We start from the raw sequence: 22,784 nt of genomic DNA, 5'->3' as shown, positions 1-22,784 counted from the left end.
TAAAAATTTGCTCGTAGCTCTCCTCGTATCTTAATTTTCTCGTATGTTGGGTCGCTCGTATCTCAAAGTATTATTGTATATTACAATCACATGGGTTGCTCAGGCCACTAAAGCATGCTATTGCTCGGAGTTCTAGCAAGGTAACAGGGTTTCCTCTTTAAGCGTGCAAAGTAGGTGGGAAACCCCTGGTTAAAATCCGGCCAGTTGGTTAGGACTTCACCCACCTTAGGGACAATTCTTCCCTAATAAAGAGCGAAAGGGTTTGTATTAGTGTTGGAACAAATAACAAATACAAACCATTAGCTCTTTATACAAATTTGTTCCACAATCACCTATCCCCTACAAGTCTTGCCTCTTATCTAAAGTGACGAGATAACACACCCCACTAACTAGCGGAGAGTTAGTTATCACTAAAAGTCTTATGGCTAGTCTTCCAGCTTTGCCAAAAGTATGTTCCCTAATAAAGAGCTAAAAGTTTGTATTGTTAGGAAAAATGCAAATTACTTCCAAAATTTTTTATTTTCACTAATGTCCTTCATGTTAGTGGTTATTTCATTTATAGATAATTTGTATGAGCTGACTTTTACAACAGCCCAGAATAAATAAATTGATTCTTGTGTAGTTTTTTATCCTTTTGTTATCCAGGTTTCCAATATTACTTCCTACTGTATTGCCTTATATTTTCTTCCAACCTAAATAACTAATTTTATTAAGTATTTTATAGTTATTAGTTTTCTATGAGCAAGTTACATTATATAGTATAAAAAAATACAAAAACCATAGAAATTCTTGTTGCATCTCTTCATCCCACCCTGGATTTAGAGGGGCCACGGAAGTATGATGTATATAGTGGTGTCTTATTTAATGGAGAACATACAGTACTTGGAAGATATTTTTTCTTTTATTATTCCTGACAGGTTGGTAAGACTGGGATTCTATGGTATGAAAGCAAGGGATTTTTACAAATAAAATAAGATTCTTTTTGATGATCTGTATTGTTTCATAATTTCTACATTGACAAGTTAGTGTAGCGCACATTTCAAATGCAGTTTTTCTTTAACTAATTTCACTTTACCAAACAGCTTTGAGTAAATATCTTTATATGTGCAAGACTTTTCATTTACATTGTGTATCTATCCCTGTTTATTCATTAGGGCTTTGTTCCAAAATGATAATGTATATATTCTTAACCAAAAATAAAAACTCAACACAGTATCATCAGTAACCTCTTCCATACATTTTTTTTTTCACAGACTTCAACTATAAAGTATAAGAATATGAATCTGAGCAAAAAAGGTCGGTAACCAAAAGGTTACGATATGGAGAATTGTTTACATCTAAACCCTTTCTGTTGTCTAAACTGGTCTTTTATTTTCTATTACAGCAACAAGTAGAAAGGCGTAATGGCTGGATTAATGTGGGGGATTTGCATGGTGCAGTTCATTTCAAGATAGTCAAATATGAGCGCATCAAGTTTTTAGTTATTGCTCTACGTGACTCAATTGAAATCTATGCATGGGCACCAAAGCCATACCACAAGTTTATGGCATTTAAAGTAAGTATTTTTATTCCTATTTTTTCTGGTTTTCTTGGAGGACATTGACAGTGAAGTGGAGAATTGGCTTGATAAATCATTTTGATGAGCTTTAGAAGTTTTGGTTAGTCTTCATCATGATCGTAAACATTTTTATAAGATTTTTTTTAATTTTTTTCTGCAAGTTTTCAACAGTATAAATGCACCACAGTTTACAATATCAAGGTTTATTTTTCAAGTCAACAATAGCGATACAAATATGGCATTTTTTAATTGGTGGTTCTTGAATTCGCCGTGTAAAGTGAATATAGTGAAGCACTTTGTGTTGGAATAGTTTACAATATGTTGATAAGGTTCCAGAGTAGTTTACTCCAATCATTGAGGTCAGTGGTCATTTGGCTCAAATACTGTTTGTTTTGCTTCAATATCCCTCAAACCAAAATATTATAGGTCTGGTGCTTTAAAGGAATAAGAGTATGCAAGTACACACCAGTTGTGTACCAGGCTCATTGTAATAGTCTTGCACGGGAGTACTTGAGTACCTCCAAGGCAGTTTCAGTAGGAGGAGTAGATGCATGCTTAGCCCTGTGCTTAACCTCTTCAGCACGACCTGTCACCGGAGCGTCAATATAAGCATTCCGACTTTTTTCCGTCGCTCGTAAACGCACCAGAAATCAGCCAATTATCAAATATAACCATTTATCTACTAGTATAAGTGTGTGTGTGTGGTTGTGTGTGCCTGAAGTGGCGCGTGCGTGTGTCCGTCCGTATGCATGTATATATGTATAAGTGCACATACATGTGTATGTATATACTTATGCGCAACTGTGTTTACATATGTTTGGTATGTAAATGTATGTGTAAATCTACTGTGTGTGTGTGTGTGTATATATATATATATATATATATATATATATATATATATATATATATACATATACATATATATACATATACATATATATACATATACATATATATATACATATACATATATATATATATACATATATATATATATATACATATATATATATATACATATATATATATACATATATATATATACATATATATATATATATATATATATATATATATACTGTATATGTATAATATATATATATATATATATATATATATATATATATATATACTGTATATGTATATATATATGTATATGTATATATATATATATATATATATATATATATATATATATGTATATATATATATGTATATATATATGCATATATATATATATGCATATATATATATATATATATATATATATATATATATATATATATATATATATCTATATATATCTATATATATCTATATATATATCTATATATATATCTATATATATATATATATATATATATATATATATATATATATATATATATATGTATATATATATGTATATATATACATATATATACATATATATATATATATATATATATATATATATATATATATATATATATGTATATATATACATTATATATATATATATATGTATATATATACATTATATATATATATATATATATATATATATATATATATATTATATATATATACATTATATATATATATATATATATATATATATATATATATATATATATATATAATGTGATGTTTGGTGAAATGTCTGGTAGTGTGTCTGGGATTGAAAGGGGAAGAGCGAGAGAGGGTGTGGCTTTATTGCTGAGTGAATGGATGACAGGTAAAGTAGTGGAATGGAAGGAGATATCTTCTAGGTTAATGTGGGTAAGGGTTAGGTTGGGTAGGGAATGTTGGGCGTTTGTCAGTGCGTATGGGCCAGGTAGTGAGAAAAGTGAAGAAGAGCGGAATGAGTTCTGGAATGAATTAACTAGGTGTGTAGAAGGACTGGGTAGAAGGAATTATGTAGTTGTCATGGGTGACTTAAATGCTAGAGTGGGCGCTGGAGAGGTAGAAGGTGTCATTGGGAAGTATGGCGTACCAGGTGAAAATGAGAATGGTGAGAGACTGGTAGATATGTGTGTTGAACAAGAGATGGTAATAAGTGCTAGCTTTTTTAAAAAGAAAGATAAAAATAAGTATACATGGGTAAGAGTGCCAACTGGAAGAGTAGTAGAAAGGGCATTAATGGATTATGTGTTGATAACTAAAAGAATGTTCGGAAGATTGAAAGACGTGCACGTGTTTAGGGGTATGGCTAACGATATGTCCGATCATTTTTTGGTGGAAGGAAAATTAGTTGTAGCAAAAGAGTGGGGGAATAGAGTAGGTGGAAGTAAAAGGGAGCTAGTGAGGGTTGAAGAGCTAATAAAACTGGGGGTAAAAAGTAAATATTAGGAAAGGTTGAAAATGACATATGACGAAGTGAAAGTACGAGAAACTGGTGATTTAGAGGAGGAGTGGAAGTTAGTAAAAGAAAATTTTGTTGGGATTGCAAGTGATATGTGTGGCAAGAAGGTTGTTGGAAGCAGCATGAGGAAGGGCAGTGAATGGTGGAATGAAGAAGTGAAGGTAAAAGTGGAAGAGAAAAAGAGGGCTTTTGAAGAATGGCTGCAGAGTAATAGTATAGAGAAGTATGAAAAATATAGAGAGAAAAGTGTGGAAGTAAAGCGCAAGGTACGTGAGGCAAAGAGGGCAGCTGACCTGAGGTGGGGTCAGGGACTGGGTCAGTCATATGAAGAGAATAAGAAGAAGTTTTGGAAAGAAGTGAAGAGAGTAAGGAAGGCTGGCGCAAGTATTGAAGAGATAGTGAAAGATGGAAATGGAAGGTTGTTAAAAGGAGAGGAGGCAAGGAAAAGGTGGGCGGAATATTTTGAAAGTTTGCTGAATGTTGAGGATAATAGGGAGGCAGATATAATTGCTGTTCCAGGTGTTGAGGTGCCAGTGATGGGAGATGAGAATGAGAGAGAGATTACAATAGAGGAAGTGAGGAAAGCACTAGATGAAACGAGAGTAGGAAAAGCATCTGGTATGGATGGTGTGAAAGCTGAGATGTTGAAGGAAGGGGGTGTGACTGTACTTGAATGGTTGGTGAGATTGTTTAATATGTGTTTTGTGTTGTCAATGGTACCAGTAGATTGGGTTTGTGCATGTATTGTACCACTATATAAGGGTAAGGGAGATGTGCATAAGTGTTGTAATTCAAGAGGTATTAGTTTGTTGGGTGTAGTTGGAAAAGTGTATGGTAGAGTAATGATTGATAGGATTAAGGATAAAACAGAGAATGCAATCTTGGAAGTACAGGGTGGTTTTAGAAGAGGTAGGGGTTGTATGAATCAGATTTTTACAGTAAGGCAGATATGCGAGAAATATTTATCAAAAGGTAAGGAGGTGTATGTTGCGTTTATGGATCTGGAGAAAGCATATGATAGAGTTGATAGGGAAGCAATGTGGAATGTGATGAGGTTATATGGAGTTGGTGGAAGGTTGTTGCAAGCAGTGAAAAGTTTCTACAAAGGTAGTAAAGCATGTGTTAGAATAGGAAATGAAGTGAGCGATTGGTTTCCGGTGAGAGTGGGGGTGAGACAAGGATGTGTGATGTTGCCGTGGTTGTTTAACTTGTATGTTGATGGAGTGGTGAGAGAGGTGAATGCTCGAGTGCTTGGACGAGGATTAAAACTGGTAGGCGAGAATGATCATGAATGGGAGGTAAATCAGTTGTTGTTTGCGGATGATACTGTACTGGTAGCAGACACAGAAGAGAAGCTTGACCGACTAGTGACAGAATTTGGAAGTGTGTGTGAGAGAAGGAAGTTGAGAGTTAATGTGGGTAAGAGTAAGGTTATGAGATGTACGAGGAGGGAAGGTGGTGCAAGGTTGAATGTCATGTTGAATGGAGAGTTACTTGAGGAGGTGGATCAGTTTAAGTACTTGGGGTCTGTTGTTGCAGCAAATGGTGGAGTGGAAGCAGATGTACGTCAGAGAGTGAATGAAGGTTGCAAAGTGTTGGGGGCAGTTAAGGGAGTAGTAAAAAATAGACGGTTGGGCATGAATGTAAAGAGAGTTCTATATGAGAAAGTGATTGTACCAACTGTGATGTATGGATCGGAGTTGTGGGGAATGAAAGTGATGGAGAGACAGAAATTGAATGTGTTTGAGATGAAGTGTCTAAGGAGTATGGCTGGTGTATCTAGAGTAGATAGGGTTAGGAACGAAGTGGTGAGGGTGAGAACGGGTGTAAGAAATGAGTTAGCTGCTAGAGTGGATATGAATGTGTTGAGGGGGTTTGGCCATGTTGAGAGAATGGAAAATGGCTGTCTGCTAAAGAAGGTGATGAATGCAAGAGTTGATGGGAGAAGTACAAGAGGAAGGCCAAGGTTTGGGTGGATGGATGGTGTGAAGAAAGCTCTGGGTGATAGGAGGATAGATGTGAGAGAGGCAAGAGAGCGTGCTAGAAATAGGAATGAATGGCGAGCGATTGTGACGCAGTTCCGGTAGGCCCTGCTGCTTCCTCCGGTGCCTTAGATGACCGCGGAGGTAGCAGCAGTAGGGGATTCAGCATTATGAAGCTTCATCTGTGGTGGATAATGTGGGAGGTTGGGCTGTGGCACCCTAGCAGTACCAGCTGAACTCGGCTGAGTCCCTGGTTAGGCTGAAGGAACGTACAGAGTAGAGGTCCCCTTTTTTTTTGTTTTGTTTCATTGTTGATGTCGGCTACCCCTCAAAATTGGGGGAAGTGCCTTTGGTATATGTACGTATGTATATATATGTGTGTATGTGTATATATGTATACTGTATATATATATATATGTATATGTGTATATGTATATATGTATATATATATATATATATATATATATATGTATATATATATATGTATATATATATATATATATATGTATATATATGTATATATATATATGTATATATATATAATATATATATATATATATATATATATATATACATATATATATATATATATATATATATATATATATATATATATATGTATATATATATATATATATATATATATATATATATCTATATATATATGTATATATATATATATATCTATATATATATATATATATATATATATATATATATATATATATATATATGTATATATATATATATATATATATATATATGTATATATATATATATATATATATATATATATATATATATATATATGTATATATATATATATATATATATATATATATATATATATATATATATATATATATATATATATGTATATATATATATATATAATTTACATATTTATATTACTATTACCATGACCATGTTCTGGAAATACAGACCAGTAGTCAATTGGAAAAAACATTATTTTGGATTTTATGTTTTGTTATCAGTAATCGTGAAAATGTACAATATGTTCTAATTGGCTTTATTTTAGAACTATTGGTCATTGCTTACTTCATATCATGTACTCTTGTTATTGATTGGTAAAAGTTTTTCCGGGGTTATTTTACACCTGTACTTTTGTATTTCAGAGTTTTGGTGACCTAGTACAGAAACCTTGTTTAGTTGATCTAACTGTAGAGGAAGGTTCACGTTTGAAAGTGGTCTACGGTTCCACTCAGGGTTTCCATGCAGTAGATGTTGACTCTGGTCAGGTTTATGACATTTATCTTCCAAAACATGTAAGTACCATGCATTAATTTCCAATGCTAATAATGTAATTGATAAAATTCTTTGGGCATTTTTTATCTTTACCTCATTAATTGTGTGGCCTTATGCCGTCAACAACATTAGTTTCCCTCCGTAGCCTTGTCAAAGGCAGCTCATCTTTTCAGGAAAACTACCTCATCCGCATTCATTACATACCGAGCTGCTTGCAGTTGTGGAATTATGCTTACAATACTGTAGGCAGTATAAACTCTAAACTCTGATTTTTTTTCCATTTGTTACTACAGTATTTACTAAAGAAATGTAAATCTTACATATAGAATACACTAAAGTAATACATTAAAATACTTGTAAATGGAGAAGTTTAGGATGTTTACAATACATTGCAGGCTCTTTATTTGTGAATGTAGTTTGCTCTAAGATAGCATAAAAAAGAAAGATTTTGTAAGGTTGAATAACAAATTAAGGTATTAAAATTATTTTGCAATAATATAAAATAAACTTAGTTGTTATTTACCAATATTTACGTTCAATATCTTTGATTACATCGTTTACATAGATGGCTATGGATCGTCAGTGTTAACTGCTGATTCATCTGTTGTTGTTTGATACACATTTTAATAAGAAACTGGTCGAGAGTTCTTTGAACTGTGTTGTTCTTTTCTTCAAGGATTAAATGATAGAGAGAAAAATCATGTCGACAATACTCAGTTAATTATATAGCATAATCGTGATACTGTCGTGACCTTGAAAACAGCTGACTACAAAACCAAAATCAAAACAATCGGTAATTGCTTTTGGTATGATACATCTTAAATTGATAGTAGAAAAGTAAAAAAAATTATTAAGCGAAGTTCAGATAACATCAAAAAGCAGGATTATTTTAGACATCTTTCTCGCATGCATTATGCTGTTGGCTAAAGCTACAGATCAGCGTACGAAATCGAATGACGTGTTTTAATCCCAGCCTACGATTAAACATAGATTTAAGCAAAGAAAAAATTTATTTTGCATGTAGTATTTAGCTGACACTTTCTAAAGAAACAAAGACGACTCTGTTAAATCTGTTGTATGTGTGTGTAGTAAGGTACCTCTGAGAGAGAGGGAACATATTTGTATCATGACTAATAATAGCAGCTATAAATGAAATGTATGAAAATTAATTCTATAAATTGGTGCTGATGTAATTTTCTTTAGGAATTTATATTGAATGAGTTAAGAATTTATATACTGTATATTCTCATTACACTTGAGACTGGCTGATCATAACCCCCCCCCCAAAAAAAAAGTAATTCTCAAATTCTGAAATAAAAAAAAAAATAACAAAAATGTATTCATATGATTTTATATAATTTTATTCTTAAGTCTTGTACAATAATATGATTTTGTACTGTAAATGTTAGATATGTGAACTACGATAGAAAACCCCACTGTTTAGCTCTTAAAGACCGCTAATTATGTGAACGATTACTGTAAGTGTAAGTATTTGAATATGGTTTTATATTCTTTAATTCTTATTTATTGTAACATGCTTAATGATATTCCAGTGATATGACTTCAATACTTGTGGTGGACAGATGGAAAGTCAAACAAAATAACTCATAACTCTTTTAGTTTACCATGTACTGTATTTTTGACATTTGACGTAAATTTGAAACAGACTTAACTCAAAACGATGTAAGCTGAGGTATACCTGTATAGGGTGTATGGTATTGTACAAACACAACTGTTGACAGTTGCTCAGGTCTTGTAATTTCATGGGGATTCTTTAAGCAGTTACCGGATAATGATGGTGTTCTGATGATTTAATGATATTTTTACAACCAATATTTTTTAACATTCTAATGCTGCTTATAATTTTTCAGATCCAGGGTAATATTACACCACACACTATAGTGACGCTACCTAATAGTAATGGTCTTCAGTTACTTATATGTTATGACAATGAAGGTGTATATGTAAATACTTATGGAAGGGTAAGTACTGTATGCAATAATGGTAGTTCATGTGAATGAACACTAATTTAGCTGATAATATTTTTATAAAAAATTAATATACAAACAGAAACTGGCTTAGAAAAATAATTACATGAATTTTATTGACATAATTAAGGATGTGCAAGTAATACATTCAGTACCACCAAGGTACAGTACAGAATGAACATATATTTTTAAATATTTAACTTAGCCGGTGAATATATATAGCTGCAACTCTGTTGCTCGACAGACAAAAAACTGTAAAAAACTCGCCAGTGATCGCTATACAGGTTGCGGGTGTGCCCATCAGCGCCAACTGTCGGCCAGATACCATACTCAATGTAAACAAAGACTCAATTTCTTCTCTGTCGACGTGTCGACAAGACTTACTTTACTCGCTGTTGAAACCTGGAGTTTTTCCCATCATCTTTGGTGAAGTACTTTATTTTGGTTTTGAGCTTTCGCTGTGCAGGGTTTTTCTTCAAATAAATCCTTGAACTCTTTTTTGTATCGGATTCATTGTTGATGACTTAGATCGTTTTTTGGAATTTTCCCTTGACCAATTCAAAATGGCTGACCTTTCACAAGTTCCCAAGTTTATAAAATGCAATGCTAGGGACTGTTCTAGGCGTCTTCCAAAGGCTTCTCTCGACCCTCACACTGTTTGTTCCAATTGTCGGGGTAAAACCTGTCAATTGGAAGATCGGTGTGAGGAATGCGTGGGCCTTTCGGAATTCGATTTTATCGAATTTGAGAAGTACACACGCAGGCTAGAGAGAGATAGAGTAAGGAGAAGTTCTTCTAGGTCCATAGATTTTTCCTCTCCTCATGCCCCTCAACCTATTCTTTCCCCTGTAGTGGTTGTTCCTAACCCCCCTCCTAGCACTCAGGAACCATCGATGGCTGACATGATGCGTGCTATCCATGCCTTGGGGGAGAGAGTTGAGTCCCTTGCAAGTGACCGCAATCAACTCATGGCGGATGTTAAGGAGCTAAAGTGCCAAAGTGCCGCGGGAAGTGATAAAGTGCCTAGTGAAAGTGTTGTGAACAGTGTTGCGCTTGAGGGTTCGTCTGTTCGTGCCTGTCGTCCTCCTAGTCCGGGACCTCTTGCAAGCTCCCAAGCCCAGGGGAGAAGCAATGTCGTACGACGCATGGGTTCGAGAGGCCTTGATCAGCGAACAGACGTTCCCTCCATGGTATCAGGCGTATCTCCCCAAGATCGCCCCTACCTACGTAAGACGAGAGAGCCCGTTTTTACCTCGTCGTCCGAAGGTTTTTCTCGTAAGAAACTTTGGACCAAGGTCTCACGACCTTTAAAACGTAAGTCGGTCCCTTCAGGACAAGTCCAACGTCCCGGTTGTAGCCACTGGGTCAGTTCGGACTCGTTGCCGTCATCTGATGACTGCTCACCGCCTAAGAGAGGCAAAGCGGTACCGCCTCAGTCGCTAACCCCGTCTGTTGCCGCACCTGCTCCCGTAGACCCTAAATGGGCTTTGCTGCAAGACATGCAGTCCAAGCTTGCGTCCTTGATGGAGGACTTTAATGCGGAGAAGGTTGCTGCTGAACCTTCTGGCCAACAACCTTCCAAGCGGTCTGTTGTGCGTCCTGTTGACGCTGAGGTAACCTTCTCGCGTCTACCAGTTGAGGTGGTTCCTCCACCGATGCGACCCAGTGTGGGTTGCCAGCCCCACGTTGACGTTAAGCGACGCTCGGAGGTGGTTGTTGACGTTCAGGACGTTCAACAACCATCAGAGGTGACTTGTTTTGACGCGGTGCGTCAACCTCCGCAACCCGGTATGGTGTTGACTGCACAACCCAGACGGTCTAGACAGTCTCGGGTGGACGCTGTGCGTCCTCGCGCACCCATGGTTGTTGACAGTTCACAGACTGTGCAGCAGTTTCATGACGTTGCGTCCGGCTCCGTCACGCATGCACCAGTGCGACCGGACTCAGCGAGCCAGACGTTGCCCACTCCGTTGCCGTTTCCTCATCAGTTTTCGGATGAGGAACTATCTGATGAGGACGTTGCTGAACAACAAGACGACCAACCGTCAGAACTGGACGAGCCTAAGGCAACTCAACCATCATTGGACTTTAGAAAAGTCATGGCTGTATTCAAGGAGTTGTTTCCTGACCATTTTATTTCTGTGGCGCCTCGTTCTCCGCCGTCAGAGTTTGTATTAGGCATGCCTGCTACTGCACCGGCCTTTACTAAACTCGTTCTCTCACGCTCATCCAAGAGAGCTTTGCGGCTGTTAGGAGACTGGTTAGAGTCTAAGAAGAGTTTAGGGAAGACAGCATTTGCCTTTCCCCCATCTAAACTCTCGTCTAGATCGAGCGTCTGGTATGCCATGGGAGAAGTTCTCGGCTTGGGAGTTCCTGCCTCTGCCCAGGGCGACTTCTCAAGTCTTGTAGACTCTCCCCGCCGCCTTGCCATGAGACGCTCAAAGATTTGTTGGTCACCATCGGACCTGGACCACCTTCTTAAAGGGATATTTAGGGCTTTCGAAGTCTTTAACTTTTTAGACTGGTGCTTAGGAGCCCTGAGCAGGAAAATCTCTTCTGTAGATAAGGATATTTCTTTGCTCATTATGTCCTGCATGGACAAGGCCGTCCGTGATGGGTCCAATGAGCTTGCTGCCTCATTCACGTACGGAGTCCTGAAGAAGCGAGAGTCTCTCTGTTCGTTCCTGTCTGCTGGAGTTACGCCATGCCAGAGATCTGAACTTCTCTTTGCTCCCCTTTCCAAGTGCCTGTTTCCTGAAGTCTTGGTAAAGGAAATTGCCGCTTCGTTAGTTCAGAAGGACACCCACGATCTAGTTGCGTCCTCAGCTCGCAAAGCTCCCCCTTTGCCTACATTGTCTGCTAGACCGAGGATAGACACTCCAGCATCTCGCTTTATTCCGCCCTTTCGTGGCAGAGCCTCCAGCAGAGGAGGTGCTCGTGCCGAAGGGAAGCGAGGGAAGAGGAAAGGACCCAAGTCCTCCAAGGGCAGAGTCTGACTGCCCGCAACTTCAGACAGCAGTGGGAGCCAGACTCAAGAACTTCTGGCAAGCCTGGGAGAAGGGAGGCGCAGATTCACAATCTGTGAAGTTACTCAGAGAGGGGTACAAAATCCCTTTTGTACGCAAACCCCCTCTAGCAACGTCCCCCATCGATCTCTCTCCCAGGTTCAGAGAGGAAGTAAAGAGACAAGCCCTGAAACTGGAAGTGTCTCTTTTGCTAGAGAAGGGAGCGGTGGTCAAAGTCTCGGACCTTCGATCACCGGGATTTTACAACCGTCTCTTCCTAGTTTCAAAGAAGACAGGAGGTTGGAGACCGGTGCTAGACGTCAGTGCTCTGAATGTCTTTGTCACAAAGACGAAGTTCTCCATGGAGACCACAAAGTCAGTCTTAGCAGCGGTCAGAAGGGAAGACTGGATGGTCTCGCTAGACCTAAGGGACGCCTACTTCCACATCCCCATTCACTCAAGACTCCCAACCTTTTCTGAGATTCGTCTTCGAAGATGTGGTCTACCAGTTTCGGGCCCTGTGCTTTGGCCTAAGCACAGCTCCTCTCGTGTTTACGAGGCTGATGAGGAATGTGGCCAAATTCCTCCACTTATCGGACATCCGAGCCTCCCTTTATTTGGACGACTGGCTTCTCAGAGCCTCTTCCAGTCGTCGCTGTCTGAAGGATCTCAAGTGGACTCTAGATCTGACCAAGGAATTGGGACTCCTAGTCAATTTGGAAAAGTCGCAGCTGGTCCCATCCCAAACTATTCTGTATTTAGGGGTGGAGATTCACAGTCTAGCTTTTCGGGCTTTTCCATCGGCCCCCAGAATAGATCAAGCCCTGCTATCCATTCAGAAGATGCTGAAGAAGGAACGCTGCTCAGTCAGGCTGTGGATGAGTCTGATAGGGACGCTGTCATCCCTGGAACAATTTGTATCACTAGGAAGACTACACCTCCGTCCTCTTCAATACCATCTGGCTTTTCACTGGAAAAAGGACAAGACGCTAGAGGCGGTCTCGATCCCGATTTCCGGAAAGATAAAGTCTTGTCTGACTTGGTGGAAGGACAATATCAACCTAAGAGAGGGTCTTCCCCTGGCTGTTCAGACTCCCAACCACGTTCTCTTCTCGGACGCATCGGACTTGGGCTGGGGCGCGACACTGGACGGTCGGGAATGCTCAGGTCTGTGGAACTCGAGTCAGAGGAGCATGCATATCAACTGCAAGGAGCTGTTGGCAGTTCATCTGGCCTTGAAAAGCTTCGAGTATCTCCTTCGAGGCAAAGTGGTGGAAGTAAACTCGGACAACACCACGGCCTTGGCGTACATCTCCAAACAAGGAGGTACCCACTCATTGACGTTGTACGAGATCGCAAGGGACCTGCTCATCTGGTCAAAAGGTCAAGACATCTCCCTAGTAACGAGGTTCATCCAAGGCGACTTGAACGTCATAGCAGATTGTCTCAGTCGGAAAGGGCAAGTAATTCCAACCGAATGGACCCTCCACAAGGATGTGTGCAAGAGACTTTGGGCCACTTGGGGTCAACCAACCATAGATCTCTTTGCAACCTCGCTGACCAAGAGGCTTCCAATCTATTGCTCCCCAGTCCCGGACCCAGCAGCAATACATATAGATGCCTTCCTCCTAGATTGGTCACATCTGGATCTCTACGCATTCCCACCGTTCAAGATTGTCAACAAGGTACTGCAGAAGTTCGCCTCTCACGAAGGGACAAGGTTGACGTTAGTTGCTCCCCTCTGGCCCGCGAGAGAATGGTTCACCGAGGTACTTCGATGGTTAGTAGACGTTCCCAGAAGTCTTCCTCTAAGGGTAGACCTTCTACGTCAGCCACACGTAAAGAAGGTACACCAAAGCCTCCACGCTCTTCGTCTGATTGCCTTCAGACTATCGAAAGACTCTCGAGAGCTAGAGGCTTTTCGAAGGAGGCAGCCAGTGCGATTGCTAGAGCAAGGAGAGCGTCTACCATTAGAGTCTACCAATCGAAGTGGGAAGTCTTCCGAGACTGGTGCAAATCAGTTTCTGTATCCTCGACCAGTACTTCTGTAGCTCAAATAGCTGATTTTCTCTTATACCTGAGAAAAGGACGCTCCCTTTCAGCTCCCACTATCAAGGGCTACAGAAGCATGTTGGCATCGGTCTTCCGGCATAGAGGCTTAGATCTTTCCAACAATAAAGATCTGCAAGACCTCCTTAAGTCTTTTGAGACCACCAAGGAGCGTCGTTTGGCTACCCCTGGATGGAATTTAGATGTGGTACTAAGATTCCTCATGTCAGACAGGTTGGAGCCGTTACAATCAGCCTCCTTGAAAGATCTCACCCTTAAGACTCTCTTCCTGGTATGCTTAGCCTCGGCTAAAAGAGTCAGTGAGATTCATGCCTTCAGCAAGAACATCGGATTTTCGTCGGAAAAAGCTACTTGTTCGTTGCAACTTGGTTTTCTAGCCAAAAATGAGCTGCCTTCTCGGCCTTGGCCTAAATCTTTCGATATTCCCAGCTTATCGGAGATCGTAGGCAATGAACTAGAAAGTCTTATGCCCTGTTAGAGCTCTTAAGTTCTATTTAAAGCTTACTAAACCTTTACCAGGCCAATCTGAAGCTTTATGGTGTTCAGTTAAGAAACCATCCTTGCCTATGTCAAAGAATGCTTTGTCATACTTTATCAGATTGTTAATACGAGAAGCTCATTCACATCTGAGTGAGGAAGACCGAGCTTTGCTTAAGGTGAAGACGCACGAAGTTAGAGCTGTAGCAACTTCCGTGGCCTTTAAGCAAAATAGATCTCTGCAAAGTATAATGGACGCAACCTATTGGAGAAGCAAGTCAGTGTTCGCGTCATTTTACTTGAAAGATGTCCAGTCTCTTTACGAGAACTGCTACACACTGGGACCATTCGTAGCAGCGAGTGCAGTAGTGGGTGAGGGCTCAACCACTACAATTCCCTAATTCCATATCCTTTTAATCTGTCTCTTGAAATGTTTTTAATGTTGTTTTTTATGGGTTGTCCGGAAGGCTAAGAAGCCTTTCGTATCCTGGTTGATTTGGCGGGTGGTCAAAGTCATTTCTTGAGAGCGCCCAGATTAGGGGTTTGATGAGGTCCTGTTGTATGGGTTGCAGCCCTTGATACTTCAGCTCCTAGGGGTCTGTCAGCATCCTAAGAAGATCGCGAGGCTCCGTAAGGAAGACGTACTTATAAGGCAGAGTAATCGTCTAAGTCGACTTCCTTACCAGGTACCTATTTATTTTGTTTTTGTTATTTTGATAACTTCTAAAATGAAATAAAAACTCTTAGCTCATAAGATGTAAACATATTTAACTGGTCTCTACCCACCACCCTGGGTGTGAATCAGCTATATATATTCACCGGCTAAGTTAAATATTTAAAAATGATATTTTAATTATAAAATAAATTTTTGAATATACTTACCCGGTGAATATATAAATTAAACGACCCTCCCTTCCTCCCCAATAGAGACGCAGTGGGATGAGAAGAAATTGAGTCTTTGTTTACATTGAGTATGGTATCTGGCCGACAGTTGGCGCTGATGGGCACACCCGCAACCTGTATAGCGATCGCTGGCGAGTTTTTTACAGTTTTTTGTCTGTCGAGCAACAGAGTTGCAGCTATATATATTCACCGGGTAAGTATATTCAAAAATTGATTTTATAATTAAAATATATTATTAATTAACACTCTAAAATTATGTAGCAGAAACACCCTTATTTATCAGGATAGGTCCAAGCCCAAAAATAAAAAATATATCATGTAATGAACAGATTACAGTATAGGCAACTGTCTCCATCTGATTGTGTTGGAATCATAAAAATTTGGTTGTAAGTGATCAATCAGAGAAGGAACCAGTTATAAAAGATTTTAATCCTGATATTTTTGTAGACAATCAAATATATGGAATTGATCTTAATAGTATACTATAGATTTTTTTCAATAACAATGAGCACAGTTACATTATTTCACTGATTCTCCTTGAACTTCATTAGCTATTGCTTCTCTAAAGTGTGATGTGCTCACGCTGGGGTCACCAGGCTCTGGTGCGACCTATCATTATTAGTCAGTATTTCTGTTTTATGAACCATGTAGTTGCATTTCATTGTGCTCCTTATGTTGTGTATTTACCTGTCCTCTTCTAGTTTGTCTTGCTTTCCATTGTCATAGGATAATCTGGGGTACTTTTTTATTGGGCAAATTAGTTTATATAGCCGAACTTCAAAGAACTATACTTCTACAGGCAGGCAGGAATAGTCTACAATTGTAAGTATTGCTGCAAAATTGACACTTCACCGTGTGAGAATCAGTACTAACACTAGAGACAATGTATTGCCATGCTATGTGTTCCTCTTCATGGCAATGATCTTTCTTCCAGTCATTGCAGCAATAAGTAATATTGTTTTCTCTTATCATTCTAAGGGAATTTGAATCAACTTTTAATGAGTACAGTTGATCACATTTGGAATTTATTACCTAATTCATATCACTATTATGTTAATTTTAAAACACAATCTACTATTTGGTTGTTTGTTTTGATAATTTAAGCACGGTCACACATGCCATTACAGTTTCTCCTTTCTGACAGCAGTGGAATTGATGACAGAGTATTTTTATCATTAGCTGTGTAATATGAGTTTGTTCCAACACTAAGTACTTACCTCGAACTACTTTCTTAGGAGTATCTGGGATCTCCTCCCATCCGACCAGAGTTTTGTGTAGTTTACCCTAAACCCATTTTCTATGAGGGGTAACCTCAGGCGGAGTGATACGCGCCCTGAGACTAACCCCGGGTCAGAGAGCATGCCTGCTCAGGTCTCGACCTCCAGTAAGTTCTCTGGTCGCGTCACGATACCATCTCGCCGCTCTCCTTAATCCCAGTGTGACTTGTGTGTCCCCGACCCTTTGTGTCCCACGTGGTTCAATTGTGCTTTCTCTTTGTGCTTTCCCTGTGCGCGCTTGTCTCGTAGTGCTTCTCCTTCATCATGGAGCATCCTCGCCGTTGTCCTGGGCCTATGGCCGGCAAATCGTGTGGAGCATTCCTCTCGAAACCCACAGTTGACCCGCACTCGTGTTCCTCGTGCAGGGGCAGCGTGTGTTCCCCTTCCGCCACGTGTCCGGAGTGCAAGTCATGGAATGAGGTGCAGTGGGTGTGGTATAGCACCAAAAAGAAGGCGGCGACGAAGAAGTCCCCTAAGAAGCCCAGTGTCCCTTCCTCCCTTGCTTCGACCGGCGCCTCATCGGTCCAAGCTTCTCTTCCAACCTCCCCTACCCAGAGTAGGGGACGAGGTAAGTCCGTTGCGGGGAAGAGGCCCGCGGCCCTTCCCCAAGAGTCTGACCTTCAAGACGGTTGTGGCGTCATTCCAGGCGAGTGAGGGGCCTGAGGGAGGGGCGGGAATGTTTTCGGGAGACGGTGGCCTGGTGCCTGCAGGTCACGTCTCCTCAGATGACCCCATGTGGGGGAAAAATGTTACTAATTCCTCTCCAGCCTCTTGGGCGTGTTTTTCAGGCGGTTCAGCAGTCGAGGGTGACGTCGAGAAGGAGCTTTCCCCGCCGTCGGACCCTAATGCGTGGATTCCCACAAGACGCATTTCAGGTCCCTGATGAGGATGGAGGAAGACTTCGGGATCTGGTCTCCCATGGGAGAGCCTCCTCGCTCCCCCCCAGCGCCGTCGGCCGTCTTCCCAGAGGTGTTTTTGCAGGCGCCGTCTTCCACGGAGCGTCGCAGGAATCCTCCTACACCGAGGGAGGCGAGGCCTTCGAAGAGGGCCTATAAGTCGTCGGTCTCCTCAGTGGAGGAGCTTTCCTGCTCTTCGGAGGACGAGGCGCTGAGGAAGCTCAGGAGACGAAGGGAGAAGTCCCGCAGGAAGTTGTCGCGCTCTCGCTCCCCCTCGAGGTCGCGCCACGAGAGTCGTCGCCCAAGATCCCCCAAGAGCAGTGAGTGGGTGATGGTCCACCGCGACAGGCTGCTGGAGCTAGCTGCGGCGCCGGGCCCTTCAAGTTGGCGTCCGAGGACGAGCTCCCCGGATAGATACTCCTCCGGCAGCAGCGGCACCCGATGGAGGGACTCATCATGGCAGGTTCCAGTTGACAGGCGTAAGACCGCGAAGGTTCCGGCTCCATCCGCCCAGCGGAGAGAGTCGCCCCTTCGGTCTGGCAGCCGAGTCCTGATATCCAAGGGCCACCTAGCTCGTCACGAGCGCAACCCTCGGCTTTCCTCGACGGGCAGGCCCACAGATTCGAGAACCTCTGGAAGAGATGTTGGACCCAGGACGGAGGTCCCCGTTTCGACGGCGATGCCCGTCCTTCGTTGTGAACCCCCGCGAAAGCGTCGGTCCAAGACTCCCCCACGTGCGAGGTCCTCCGTCGGAGTACCCCCGTCACATGTGCCAGCACCCCTGTCGGAGGAGCTCGATGACCATGGAGAGAGGTCGGCAGCGGAGGTATCGGCCTATCGGAGGGTGATAGGCCTCATCAGAAGTCTACCTCAGGCTGGACGTACCGGAACCCTCCTCCGAAGATGCATGGCGTTCCAGCCTCAACAGAATAGTGGTCCAGCAGCGCCCCTCCTTGGCTCTTCCTTTGGCGAGGGACGTTAATTTGGGAAGAGTCCACGTGGACAAGATCGTGGCCAACCACGCCGAGGCACCCAAGAGCCAGAGCGCCTCCAAGCTGCTCCAGGGCCTGAAGTCCCAGAGCAAGTTCTACCTCCCAGAGGGACAGCGAGCGGCCGCCTGTGCACTGGAGCCAGCACTCACCGTGTTGGGGCAAGGAGCCTCAGAAGAAAGGGTGTCCACAGCTCTGATCTGCTTCTCTCCTTCTGAGGCGGTCATGATGGAGGAGATCTCGAAGGACCTAGTCAATGCCTCCTCCTGGCTGGACTGGTGGGCCTCCACCCTGGTGGGCGTTCAGTCGTCCTACGACCTGACAGTACAGGAGACCCAGGCCTTACTCAAGGAACTTATCAGTTCGGGAGGTAAGGCCCTGAAATTCCTATCATACCAGTCGCTAGCCCTGTCCGCCAACTGGGTCCTACGAAGGAGGGACACCGTTTTAAGCAAGCTAACTAGGAGGCTGCCGGACAGAAAGGCCAGATCTCTGAGAAACCTGACCCTATGGGACGACGCGATCTTTCCCCCGAAGGCAGCGGAGGAATCGATGGAGAGAGTTCAGAAGCTGAAGGAACCGTTCGAGGCCAGGCCCCACCTGGTCAGAAGGTCCTCCGTCGACGCGCCTCGCCCTCCTCGTCCCTCTCCTAACCAGCCTAGGAGAGACAACTCGACGACAACATGGTCCCAGTTGTCTCAGCCCTCCCGTAGGGGATCAGCCTCGACCCAAGCCGCCTATAGGCCGTCCTTCGCGGCGTCCAGAAGAGGGCGTTCAGGCCGCTCCTCAAGGAGAAGATAGGGAGGGAGGCCCCCTACTCCTGCCGAAGCCTCAGGTGGGGGGATGCCTCAAACGTTTTTGGCAAGCATGGGAAGAACACGGTGCAGACCCGTGGACCGTGACAGTTCTGAAGGAAGGGTACAGGTTGCCCTTCCTAGTGGACCCTCCACCTCTGATGCTGGACCAGCAGGCTGAGTGGCTAGCCCCCAAAGATCTCTTGAAACTGACAGCTCTGCAGGGAGAGGTCTCAGCGATGTTGGCAAAAGGGGCAATGGAACCTGTCCAGGACCCAGGTCCGGGGTTCTACAGCAGGCTGTTCCTGGTGGAGAAAGTGACAGGAAGATGGAGACCGGTCATAGACCTCTCAGCCCTCAACAAGTTCGTCTGCAAGACCGACTTCAAAATGGACACTACAAAATCAGTCTTGGCATCCTTGAGAGAAGGGGACTTCATGATGTCAGTAGATCTCAAGGATGCTTACTGCCAGATCTCAGTTCATCCCTCCAGCAGGAAGTACTTGTGGGTAAAATGGGAGAACCAGATGTTGCATTTCAAGACCCTCTGCTTCGGGCTGTCCATTGCCCCCCAAGTCTTCACAAGGGTCTTCACAACGGTCACAGTCTGGGCACACGAACAGGGCATTCGCCTGATTCGTTACCTGGACGACTGGTTGCTACTTTCAGCCTCAGAGGAAGTACTGAAGGAGCAAGGCACGATGTTACTGAGGTTCTGCAACGTTCTGGGGATCACCATCAACCTAAAGAAGTCCCAACTGATACCCTCCACCAGGACGACCTACCTCGGAATGGTTCTGGATTCCCGGTTAGTGAAAGCCTTCCCCTCCGCAGACAGGCTGGACAACTTGGACCAGGTCCTCTGCGCCTTCCTGACGGACCAACCCAGGAGAGCGAAGGACTGGCAGAGACTGATAGGCCACCTTGTGTCTTTGGAGAAAGTGGTCCCCCAGGGTAGGCTAAAGCTCAGGGAGGTCCAATGGAACCTAAAGGAAAGCTGGAACCAAACGGATTCCCCCCACAGAGTGGTCCCGGTGTTCCCGAACACGAAACGGGTTCTGGAATGGTGGAGCTGCAGGACGAACACCCTCAAAGGGATGCCCTTTGCAGCCGACCCTCCGGAGATGCTTCTGTTCACGGACGCATCGAAGGAGGGGTGGGGTGCCCATCTGACAGGGAAATCAGCAAGAGGGAACTGAACAGCCCTAAAGAAGACCCAGCACATAAACGTACTAGAGATGAGGGCAGTACAAAGAGCGTGCCAGGAGTTCGTACACCTACTCCGGGGAAACACTGTGGCGTTGATGTGCGACAACGCCACGGTAGTAGCTTACATAAAGAAACAGGGAGGCCTAAGGTCGAAGGAGCTGTGCGTCCTCACGTTACAACTTCTGGAATGGGCCGAAGTGGAACAGATAAGAATCTCAGCAAGGTTCATTACAGGGAAAAGAAACGGCCTCGCCGACGGCCTCAGCAGGATGGGGCAAGTGGTAGGGTCCGAATGGTCTCTACACCCGGCAGTAGCTAGGTCCGTCATTCAGAAATGGGGTTCTCCGGTGATGGACCTCTTCGCAACAAGGCTGAACACGCAGCTCCCCGTGTTCTGTTCTCCTGTCCCAGACCCAAAAGCGGCGTTCGAGGAAGCCTTCCAACATCCTTGGGACAATCTCGACGTCTACGCTTTTCCCCCCTTCGGGATGCTCAGGCAGGTCCTCAACAGGGTAAGGACGGACAACCTATGGATGACTTTGGTAGCGCCCTGGTGGCCGGAGAGAGAATGGTTAGTGGACCTAAGGGAGTTAGCACAACGGCCGCCCTGGCCCCTTCCGGACAGGCCAGACCTTCTCCGGCAACCACACTTCCAAAGATTCCACGATAATCCTCGGTCCCTCCGCCTTCACGCGTGGAGGTTATCGAGCGCCTCCTGAGGAGGGAAGGCTATTCGTCGAGTACAGCAACGAGGAGGTCGGGCTACCTGAGACGGTCATCGACAGCTGTATACCAGGCTAAGTGGGCCACCTTTACCAAATGGTGCGCCGCTAGGGACATCAGGCCCCTGAAGGCCTCCATCCCGCAAATAGCGGACTTCCTAGTTTACCTTAGGTACGTGGTCAACATGTCCATCCCAGCCATCAAGGGAGTCCGCGCTGCTCTGGGCCAAGTTTTTCTCCTGAAAGGCATAGACCTGGGTAACTCCAGACATATCTCAATGCTCATTAAGAGCTTTGAGCAATCATGCCCCCTGCAAGCGGTGTAGGTGGCACAATGGGACGTGGCAAGGGTCCTGCAAATGTTATCCGAACCTCTGTTTGAGCCCCTGAAAGACATTGTGGACAAGGATCTCACTCTCAAGACTGTTTTCTTGCTGGCGTTAGCATCAGCTAAACGGGTAGGCGAGATTCATGGTCTGTCCTACGAAGTGGCTCACTCGAAAGGTTGGCGAGAAGTCACGTTCAAGTTCGTCCTTTCCTTCGTAGCTAAGACCCAGAACCCTGCCGTGTGAGACCCCACATTTGAAGGTTTCTCAATTCCGGCAATCCCCCGGTCGGACGACGTGAAGGATTTGCGCCTATGCCCCGTCAGGGCAGTGAGGAAATACTTGGAAAGGACAGCAAGACTCCGGCCCGGGATCAAAAGTCTTTTTGTTTCCACAGGCCTCGTGAAGAAGCCAGTCTCGAAGAATACCATCTCCTTCTGGTTGCGGCAGGTCATCATCAGGAACTACAGTAAGGCAGGAATCCCCCTGCGGGGGAAACCCAAGCCCCATGACATTAGGGGCTTGAGTACTTCATTGGCCTTCGAGAAGAATGTGGCAGTGGGACAGATCCTAAGGGCAGGCACCTGGGCCAGCCAGTCTACCTTCACGGCTCACTATTTGAAAGACTATTCAAGAAAATCCCTTGACGGGTTCTTGATAGGTACCGTCGTTTCCGCGCTCCAAACTGTTTAAAGGCATAGCCTCAGTGATAACTGCGGGTAACAAGCACAAGAGACACAGGTTCGTTCCTTAAACCCCCTTGTACCTTCTTTTCCTTTTTCCGCTTCAAGTGGGCTCTGTGAGGGCCCTGAGCCAGAGACGAGTACCTCAACAAGAGGAAGACATGTCCCCTAGGATTTCTTGCACAGGTGAGTTTCTTAGACACTAAGATGGGTTTTTGTGTAGTTTCCTCTCGATCGGTTTTCTATGGGGTCATCACGACCTAGCCTCCTTCCTAGGTCTCTGGATTTTCCAAAA

The 22,784-nt window shown here is 43.4% G+C and overlaps 1 protein-coding gene across 9 annotated transcripts in view; it reads left to right on the top strand.

Moving 5' to 3' along the window:
- Positions 1-22,784, top strand: part of msn (serine/threonine-protein kinase msn) — a 234,755-nt gene that overhangs the window by 194,533 nt on the left and 17,438 nt on the right. For all 9 annotated transcript variants that reach the window (XM_068389285.1, XM_068389312.1, XM_068389280.1 and 6 more), the window contains 3 exons: positions 1,385-1,555; positions 7,021-7,170; positions 9,022-9,132. In XM_068389285.1, coding sequence (XP_068245386.1) covers positions 1,385-1,555; positions 7,021-7,170; positions 9,022-9,132 — 432 coding nt within the window. The remainder of the gene's footprint in view (positions 1-1,384; positions 1,556-7,020; positions 7,171-9,021; positions 9,133-22,784) is intronic.

This window comes from Palaemon carinicauda, chromosome 1, assembly GCF_036898095.1.
Source record: "Palaemon carinicauda isolate YSFRI2023 chromosome 1, ASM3689809v2, whole genome shotgun sequence".
In the NCBI taxonomy this organism is placed as follows: Eukaryota; Metazoa; Arthropoda; class Malacostraca; order Decapoda; family Palaemonidae; genus Palaemon; species Palaemon carinicauda.
This window is presented reverse-complemented; position numbering and strand designations above follow the sequence as displayed.